Source organism: Ziziphus jujuba, chromosome 1 (genome assembly GCF_031755915.1).
Source record: "Ziziphus jujuba cultivar Dongzao chromosome 1, ASM3175591v1".
Taxonomy (NCBI): Eukaryota; Viridiplantae; Streptophyta; class Magnoliopsida; order Rosales; family Rhamnaceae; genus Ziziphus; species Ziziphus jujuba.
In genome coordinates this window covers 28,283,083-28,293,613 of record NC_083379.1, presented here as the reverse complement: position 1 = coordinate 28,293,613, position 10,531 = coordinate 28,283,083, and the positions used below count along the sequence as shown (strand labels likewise).

The 10,531-nt window shown below is 35.3% G+C and overlaps 1 protein-coding gene across 2 annotated transcripts; it reads left to right on the top strand.

Annotated features, from left to right (window-relative positions):
- The first annotated feature begins 1,983 nt into the window (after positions 1–1,983).
- LOC107426042 (uncharacterized) lies at positions 1,984–4,885 on the top strand. 2 transcript variants are annotated; one of them, XM_016036146.4, is made up of 2 exons: positions 1,984–2,161; positions 2,640–4,885. In XM_016036146.4, the coding sequence occupies exon 2, from the start codon at positions 2,668–2,670 to the stop codon at positions 4,585–4,587; it is 1,920 nt and encodes a 639-aa protein (XP_015891632.3). In that variant the 5' UTR covers positions 1,984–2,161; positions 2,640–2,667; the 3' UTR covers positions 4,588–4,885. The 2 variants fall into 2 exon arrangements, with proteins under 2 accessions (XP_015891632.3, XP_015891618.3); XM_016036132.4 differs by having other exon boundaries at positions 2,621–4,885.
- Positions 4,886–10,531: the final 5,646 nt, after the last annotated feature.

Genomic DNA, 10,531 nt, shown 5'->3' with positions numbered 1-10,531 from the left:
CAAGCAAAGAGAGCTTTTCCTGTGGTGAGGAAACAGTTTGACAAGGATGTAGAGAAGATCCTTGCTCATAGAACCATGGGGTATAGCAAGAAGAGAAGACACGAAGAACAGATTTTCTTGTACAATGGAGGGGAGAGCCAGAGGTTGATGCTACTTGGGAGATAGATGCAACATTGTAGCAGTTTGAGAAGCAGATTGGGGAGTACCTGAAGCAAAACCCGACGAGGACATCGTCTGTTTCAGGTGGGGCAGGTTTGTCAAGCCCTTAGCGCCTCGACTTGACCTAGGCATGGTTGGTCTTGCACCATGCCAAGGCAAGAGTGGGTGTGCCTATGATGGGCACAACCTTGGCAATCAAGGCACGGTGATGTGCTATGTTCGTGCACAGCAAGGCACGGCATGGGTTGGTGCCCAGCGTGCCTTAGTTGATGGCATGTTGGCTGAGTGCTGGCACGGAGTGGTGCCAGGGTACAGCGTGGCCCACACACACAGCAAGGGCTAATATGCATGTGTGCGTGTGCAAGGGATCGTGTAGCTGTGTGGCCTCGGGCAGGTGCGCAGAGAATGTCGGGTGCGCACAAAAAGATGAGCGCCAGGCGCATGGGCACCGCTTGATGTAGATGTGCGACGCATGTTGGGCGCACGGGCGGGCATGGGTGGCAGGCTCACGGGTAGCGCCTGACACATGCATGTGCTGGTGTTGGCACGCCTGTGCGGGGGCGCAAAGTGCTGGTGTGAGGCGTTGGCACGCAGGCTTGCTTGGGCACGGGTTGGTGGCTGCGTGGCGTGCATGCAGGCAGGCTATGAAACTGTTGTGTGTGTGTGTGTGTCTTGGCTGACTTAGATGAGCGGTTTCCAGCAGTTGTGGGCAGTTAGACCTGTTGGGTGTCTTGGTGGCATACATCCAAGGATGTTGGAGATCCTGTCTCGAGATGTGGCACATGGTGGCATGTGATAGCATGTCATAGGCAGTTGAGGGAGGCAATTGCAAGGCCAGGTGGCTTAGTTTGGTTGATCCAGCATACCCAAGACAGTTAGGGTTGTTAACTGCAAGTTTTCGTGTTTGTATTGCTGGAGCCATGCTTTAGACACTAAGAGAATTGTGTGGTGATCCTTACATGGTTCTTGGCCGGTTTCCTTGTTCTTATTGAGTAAAGAAAAGGTTGGGGGTGACCCCGTAATATTGTGTGTGCTTTGTGTCACTATTGTTTAGTGATTGCCTTGAGATTCTTAGGCGTGTGTGTGAGAACCTCAATCGTGAATGACTGTTCGAGTAGGCTGACTAAGAAAGAGATCCTTAGGCCCACAGTGGTTGAAAATTTGATATTAGATTTTAGCCCCGTGACAACTTCTTTATTTATGCCCGTACATCATCTTCTGCTTATAAGTAGGAAAGCCCCATGATTTGCGTATGTGGGACTTCAGTATATACAATGTCATGCAGTTGAATTATACGGAAATAGAAATAGAAAAATTCTTAACAAGTTTTAGAAATAGAGGATTCAATTACTGTTCCAATGCAGGTTATGGTAATCTTCTGCAGTATATGTTGGCCCTTAATTAGTATATTTATACTGTATAATCGTCAATAGCTAGTGCATAAAGCCTCTGCCTCCGTACGGATTCTTTTCTTCACAAACTCCATGCGTCGTGTCTCACTCCAGGGTTAAATTATTGGAAAGGATTTGAACAAAAAGTAATATAATTACTCCACCAAAACAAAAGAACTAATAAAATAATGTAAAGGTCGATATGCTGCAGATAATTCCAAGAGAGAGAAAGAAAAACTGCATTATCTATAATCAAAAAGTATGTGTAGACCTGCAAGCAATGAATAATTTTGTTCTTTTGACGAAAAAAACAACTAAATAAGAAAAAGAAAAATAAAACGACTAACTTTATCAAAAAGAAAAAGACAAAAGACAAAAGACTAACTTTATTTCGCTGTCATATGTCATTCAATATTGGTAAGGCATCAGTCCGACCCATGGATCCTAAAAAGAAATGAATGAGTCTTGCGGTAATTTCTACTTCAAATCTGAAAGGAAACCGGTATGTATGCTCTTGTTGGATTTAGCAAACGTTTGCTTTTATTTGAGTCTTCCACACAAGTTGCAGTGACCATTTCTCGCCCACAATTATAAGCTGCAGTGTTCATCAGGTACTTCGTAAAACAACTTCTCCTTTTTCTGCTACTTTTGTATATTAGCATTGTTATGCTTTTTTTGACATATTATGGGAGCCCTGTTTCCTATGTTTCATTGTTATTTATCAATCAGCAAATAATAATAATAATAATAACAATAAAAGAAAAAATACAACTTAATAATCACAAACTCGCAAATCCAAGAAAAGGGTGTCTTTGAGACAGATAATTTGGAAGTAATTTTACTAAATACTTATGCTCTGTCACACATATTTTGCCAAAATAATAGGAGCTTAACCCAAAGATCTAGAAGAGAAAAAGACATAGATAAAAAGGAAAAGAAAAGAAAAGAAGAGAAAGAAAAGAACAGAAATGTGATCTTGATGTATTGCTCATTTACTATTTATGATGCAATTACATATGCAATATCTTTGTTAATTAATTCAATGATCTGGAAATTGTTTTTTTAAGCAGCATTAATTCTATTCTATAGCTAGAGCATAACAAAAGAAAAAGCAGCCATGCATACTTATTTGATGGCAAAACGTTTGAAAGATTTTTGGGACAACTGGGGCATCGAAGTGCTAGTGACGGTGAGCTGTGGCATGCATATGGTGCTCACTCTCTTTGGGAGCAGCAGAAGGCGTATGACAGCACGTCAAGGCCTAGTGAGATTTATAATCTGGTCTGCCTATCTCCTGTCAAGTTATGTTGTTACCGTTATCATAGGTAAGCTCACTCTCATACAAGTCAATGAGTCAACTAAAGAGAACACTGATAGTGAATTGAAGGGCTTTCTAGCACCATTGCTTCTTGTGCAACTAGGAAGCCGAGATGCCATCACCGCCTATTCAATCGAAGATGATCGATTGGGACTCAGGCAATTTCCCAACGTGGTGGCCCAGTTAAGTGCTGTGTTGTGGATTCTTTTCAGGTCATGGAATAATTCTCTGGTTTCATATCTTTATTTCCCTTTGTTACTGGCCGGATCCATCAAGTATGGAGAGAATGCATGGGCACTGTACACAGCACTAAGTGGGAGTTCTGGCATTACAACTGATGAATTTGAACAAGAGGAAGCTATTCAGAATGTTTTCAAGCACGACAAAGACATTCCAAATAACCGAAATCTGGAAATGATCTTAAAGGGCTATTACCGCTTTTTTTGCTTGAAGCCTCACATCGAAACTTGGATTTACAGGCCTTTATACCAAAAGCTTAATGAGCTGTCCATTGATAATATTGATTCACCTCTTGAAATCTTCCAAATCACAGATTTCGAACTGGGTTTCATGTATGATGTTCTCTATACGAAAGCCCCAATCGTTTATACCCGGACGGGTTTTGTTCTTCGCCTCATCACTTCTCTAAGTTTGGTTTCCTGTTCAATTGCTTTTGCTATTTGGTTCAAAGACGCCTTTGTCTATTACATAAATGCAGGTTTCACTATTGTGGTTCTAGGGGTGATTCTTACGCTAGAGATTTATCAGATCTACATGCTCTTGTTCTCAGATTGGGCAATACTAACGATGATCAGACACAGCAAGAATCCAATCGTGAGGCGACTGTTGATTTTTCTAGCTCCCCAAGCAACCAGATGGAAAAGGTGGTCCAACACATTGGGACAGTTCAACTTGATACGCTACTGCCTTGACTACGATAATCTCTGTTGCAGTAGAATCCTCAAGCTCGCAAGCTTGGACATACAAATCACGAAGTATTTCTGCACAACCAGCGTAGGAATTCCTGATGAGTTGAAAAAAATGTTGATTCATGAAATGGGAAAGCCGGAGGAGCCTAGACAACCCATCAGCAAGAGAGGTGAGTGGGCACTGGGCAGGTATGGAATCACCGAACTGTACAAAAGTGTGGATGGTACAGAATTCGATAAGAGCATCTTAGTTTGGCACCTTGCAACCGAGATTTGTTACCATTCGCATATTCAATTCGAACATTCTAACTCAAAAATAAAGATGGGGAGGTATCTGTCTAACTACATGATGTATCTTCTTGCCTTACGATCTCAGATGCTGTCCATCACCACCTCTGAGATAGTACTCGAGGATGGACGCAAGCAAATCATGGAGTTTCTAAAAGGCAAATCCTCAGTAAAAAATGTCGAAAGAGTATGCAGGGAATTGAAGGAGCTGAACGTTGAAGGAAAAAATTATAAGGCAGAACCTCAGACCATGGTAACCAGGGATTGGTACCTACTCACGGACGCAAAACAGGTGAGTGAGAATCTACTGGGGAGGGTGGGGGATACATGGGATGTGATATTCAGTGTGTGGGTGGAGATGCTTTGTTTTGCCGCCACTCATTGTCGGGCCGACAATCATGCCGAGCAGCTCCGGCGAGGAGGGGAGATTGTGACTCATGTCTGGCTCATGCTTCTCCACCAGACAGACGCTGGAGGCAGCGGCAGTAATGATCAACCTTAGCCCTCTTCAACAAGCATCGGATAATTTGTTGTATTGATTGTCTAGCATATATGGCATTTTTATTTTTAAAATGTTTTTTGGTCAAAACCATAGGTGGCTTTGTTAAGGGGATTTGATTTTTCCAAATAAACCACTGGCTTGTATAAAAATAGAAGAGCAGTCAGTGAGTTGTGGATTGATTTGTATGACCAAAGCTCATTGTTTTCAATGAGTTTACTATCTTTCGTTGTATTGGGATATGGTTTGTAAGTTACATTAGACATTTTAGTTTAATTTTTATAAATGTTACATATTATCATTGTTATCTTCTAAATAACTAGTATACGGAATGGTTTCATAAATCTATAGCTTTATATAAAAGCTGCGATCTCCAACATTATTCCAATTTTCGGGCCCCTTTGAAAATATAGATATCCCCTTTTTTTCTTCTCAAATTGCACTGTTTAAACACTATATTGCAAGTTGTGTAATGACCAAATTGGACATTACAATGATTTCAGTGAAAAGAACATTTTTGCGACACCCGCTCACCCTTATCCTTTCCTACATCCACCACGTGTTTTCTACTTTTACAAAACCGAAGCATGTTTTGATTAAAACAAAAGCCATGTAATTTAGTAAATATTACGACACTGTCATTCCTTTATTTTACAGGAATGCAAATCCAGTTTAAATTTTTTTAACAAAAAGTAATGCTAATTTGGTTTATAATTAAAATGAAAGAAACAATAATATTTGATAGATGTTCGTTTATTTCTGATTAAAATAAAAAATATAAATTATAAATTTTATAAAAGTAATATAATTTAATAAGAAAAAGTATCGCGGGATGAAAAATAAGAGAAAATTTTAATTAAAAAAATTGAAAGATACTAACTTAAAAGGAAATGAAAATATAATTCACATATTTAATTAATTAATGATACATATTTATTAATTTATCAAATTTTATTGATTATTTTAATTTTTGAATAGTATTAATTTTGTAATTATATTATATATGTTTATCATAGATTTAGTTAGTTAAATAAATAAAATTGCTAAGTTGACAAAAAATGTGAAATAAAAGTTTTTATTATATTAAAACATTTACTTTGCTTTAGTTAAATATATAAAATGAATATCAGTTTTATAATAGTGAAAAAAAAAAAGTGGTGAAAATTTCTTATACTTCACTTTTTTATCTTTAATGATATAAAAGTTAAATATGTCTTTTGGCCATTTAAGCCATCCTTTTTTTTAACCATCTAAATTATTTTTTTATCTTATTTATCTTTTAATCCTTCTTGAATTTTAAACCCGAATATAAAAATTGTCAGCATGACCTGACACACACACATATATATATATATATATATATATAAAGTAGTTTTACGATGCGAATCATATCAAAAATCGATGTTTTTTTTTTTCAAAAAGCTTCGGTTTTTTGTACGGTCCGCATACAGATGATCCGTATTGTAGAATATCACTATATATATATATATATATATATATATTAAAAACTATAAATGGAGTTGCTTATCCCCATCTGAATAGTCTCATTCATCTTAGAAGAAAGGTCAAAATTATTTTATCCTATTCCAAATAAAAATGTTTAAAATTTATCACCAAAAATAATAACAAAATTAACACATACACAAATTTATGCATATTAATTTTAATTCTCTATACTATTTTATTTTTTGGATAAAACCTTTTTAAAATTAATAGTATCATTTGTAATATCTTAAATGTATATTAGAAGTTAATAAATTTTTATTAGATAAATTAAATTGTTTAATTTTATATATAACAAAAATTAATAAAACAATATTTAACACTATTAAATGGTGGTACACATGCAACGCATATGGCCATGCCTAGTATTAGTTATATATAGGACCGACATGTTACTTCTACCTCTCCCTTTGGCGAATTTAGGTAGGGCAAGGGATGGCAATTTATTATTCCCTTAAAAACTATTTGTTATATTTTCTTAAATTTCTTTATTTCTTTATTTCTATCTATTTTCTTTTTCCTTTTTTTTTTTTTTTGGGAGAAGATATATTTTCTTAAACTTACAAAACGTATACTTGTAGATATATTTATATATAATATATATATTTTCTAAAATCTTTTTGAAATTTTTTTGAGAATATAGTAAGATGTTACATATTAGACTCCAATGTTAAATTTATAATTAACAATATGAATATGGCAATTCTTTATAAGAACTATCCATTTGTGCTAATTATTTTTAGGATTTTTGGCATGTGGTCCTTGAACTTACAGCAGATTTGCAAATTACATTATGTACTTCATATTGAGCATCTATATCCTAAAATTTACAAATTTTTGGTAGCAATGCTCCTTGAGCATGATTTCATCCATATGTGTCGTTAAGTGTCAGTTTAAGGTAAATTTGAAATGTGTGTAAGTTAGGAGGTATACATACAAAAATGTTAAATTGCCTGAAAGTTTTGAGAGCATATGTGCAAAAAATACTTAAGAATAAATAATCTTATCTCTTCTTTTTTTTTTTTTTTTGGAATAACATATGTCTTCAATAAATAAAATAATTTTTTAAGAATATTTTTTTCTTAATAGTAAAACAATTTTATAAAATTTTAATATATTTCATGCAAAAACAATTAAATGAATAATTATTATTAATAATTTTTTAAAATTTTTACTAGAAAGTTAATTACTAATTACCAATTATTAACACATATTAATAAGTTCTATTGATTATCAATTATTGATTTTAATTGATAATTGATAATTATTTATTCTTATTAATTAATTTTTTGTAGGTAGATTTTCATCAAGTCATGATGAGAATCCATCCGTACACATATAACTGACTACCTGTTGGAGTGCTAATCCTGTACAAATGAAGATGGGACCAATCATAAGGACACAAGCCAAGAGATTTAAGGACAACCTGCTTAGCTTCATATAAGGTGTGATTAAATCTCAAGAGGGCATGACAATACCAGAAGATCTAAAGCCCGTCTTATGCATTCAAGTTAATAAGGTCAAAATATACCTGGCAAGCTGTTTCGGTGCTTCTATAGACTTTGGACAACAAGGAATAAATTTTGTTGACTTATGAACGTGATTGAGCACTCCAAGGGACCATGAAATCATGCTAAGGCAGAAGCCAAGCTGCTCATTAACCATGGTGGCACACAAGACTTCATGTTGGCCGAAAATGCATGTTTGGCGTTGGCTTTGACTTCCTTTGTTGATCAAGTAAGTTTAACTTATTCCAATCAAGGGGCAACGTATGGGAATCAATATTAATCCTATTTAGCATCCTACATGTCATATTGCTGATTTGGAGCTTAAACTAGCAGGTGATCGGATAAAAACAGCTTAGTTGGCAAACTAGTCAATTAGTTTCCTAATTTAAACATTTGACATTTGTTTTAGGAAATAATCTTTATTTTGGCATTTATTTATTTATTTGCTGGACAAATTACTTCAGGAAAGTTAGAATTTTATTATTTTCATTGTAAATTAATTAATTCTGTTTCAAAATTAATTAATTAATATAAATTAGATTAGGAAAGCGTGTGAAATTTGAAAATTTCCTTTTGTTCACCAATGTTGGCCGAATTTTACCCTAATATTTTACTGTCTTTGTTTTGTACTCTTGGCTTATTTTTCAATGAGAAAGTAGCTTAGAATATTATTCAAAAATTATTTGTGAGAAGAATTCTCTTTGTTCTCTTTGAACACTTAAAACACTTTATAGAAATCAAGTGTTTTAGTTTGACTTATCAATAGGAGTCTTCATCATATACAAAAATTTATAATCACAAATTGATTAGAGGTTAAGGTAACCATTAGAATTTGAACTTAATTCTTCAATTCGGGCTAATATAATACGGGTTTATGAGCAAGTTAACCTAGTTTCGTATAAAGCCGCCTAGGCAAACTTAGACAAAGAACAACCTTGAATAAGGAGAGATGACCTTAGGTCATAGGATAAACTCAAGTTGTGAAAATGACCAGAATAAGAATGGGACAGCTTGATCATCCAACACAACATTAGGGAGTTCAACGACCACACGAGTTTATCTCCAGAAAGGTTTATAACCTCAAAGGAGTACAAGGCTAGTTCCACGAATAAGATATCACATCTAATGACTAGAAATCGACTTATAACAAAAACACATCACCAAGGAAAGTTTATACTTTTGCTAAATTTAAATTGGAGCCCAAAAAAGGTAAATAGTGTAGACACATGCTGAACACATGAAGGCATTTACTACTTCCATCAAGCTTGACCAATCTGAACATGCGACTTGTCCATAGACTTTTATGAGACCCTTTGATGGGCCAGGTTAGATGATTGGATGCTTCATACTTAAACAACAATGTACAAGCTTTTGGTGGGTAGACCTTGCCATTACATCTAGTTGGCACCTCGAGAGAGGTCCGAAGATCATCCATGTGGAAATATCTTCCTTAGGCAGGATAGAAAAAGCTACGTGGTGCCCACCCTGTGGTGTAGAATACCAAATGTTGCAAATCAACCTTCCATCTCTCTCTACAAGAGGCACATGTTTTACTCTAACTTAATTATTTTTCCCTGATCTTCTTTCTCAAACTATTTCTCTGATACTCTCCTCCCTGTTACTTTATTTTCTCTAAAAAAATAACTGCTTTAGTGGCACTCCACAAGGGTTATTCACCTTAGACCATATTGACTTGAGCGTTAGAGAGTTTGTACTGGCACCACAGTTGATACCTCCTAAAGATTAGGAGGTTGACCAAAGGAGGTTCCATTGATGAGAACTCACCCGAACCTGTACAACCGACAACCTGCTAAGGTGCAGATCCATTATAGATGAAGGCCAGGCCCATCACTAGAGCTCAAGCCATTAGATTTAAGGACAACCCGGCTACCTTTATACAAGGAGTAATTAATTTTCAAACAGGCTTGACAATACCTGACAATACAAAGCATGTTTTAAGCATCCAAGTAATAGAGGCCGATATGGACCCGGATCACTGTTTTAATACAAATACGGACTCGGGGTAGTAAGAAATGGTTCTAACACTTCATGAATTCAATGATTATCTCTAAAAGGTCATGGAATCAAGTCTAGGTAGACTCAAAGCCAAACAACAAGGGCTTATGCGCATAGGGAGAAGACATGGCTGATTTTGTTTTACTGAGTTGGCATTTTCTCTTTGTTCCAAGCAAGGGTAACATGTGGGACTCAACAATAATCCTATTTGGCATCCTACAAGGCATATGAAAGCTGATTTGGAACTTAAATTGGTCAAAGCTAGTTTTGTTAGAAAGATAGTCAAATAGTTTCCTAATTTGATTTTGATTTTTTGTTTTAGGCAATTAGTCTTTTCTTTGGTTTTTATTTATTTATTTGCTGGAAAAATCAACTTAGGAAAGTTATTATTTTATTATTTTCATTGTAAATTAATTAATTCCTGATTCAAAATAAAGGAATTAATTAATACCAATTCGTTTAGGAACGTAGTGTGAGAATCGGCCAGTATGTTTCCTTTTCTCTTTGGTGGCCACTTTTAACCTAAGTTTCTAGGGTTTATTGCTTTGTGACTTTAGCCTATTGAAGAGCTTATTTTTTAGGAAGAACACATGTTTAATAATATTCAAAAAATTAATTGTGAGATAGAATTCTCTTAATTCTCTTTGAACACTTAAAACACCATTAGAGAGTGAGTGTTTTAGTTTTGACTTATCAATAGGGTTTCCATAACCTATTGTGGTGTATTCTTTATATCAAGGTTTCTAATCATAGGTTGGTTAGGGGTTAAGGTTTTTCCATACGAACCAGAACTTAATTAAGATCTAGGCTAATATAATACAGGGTTAGGCGCAAGTCAACCTAGGTTCGTATCATTTGGTATCAGAGCCAAGATTTTGTTCAGGTTTGATCTATCTTATTTGTTTTTTTTTTTTTTTTTG

Excerpts from the sequence above, each read along its gene's own strand:
- LOC107426042 (XM_016036146.4), top strand. The coding sequence starts at position 2,668 with ATGCATACTTATTTGATGGCAAAACGTTTGAAAGATTTTTGGGACAAC.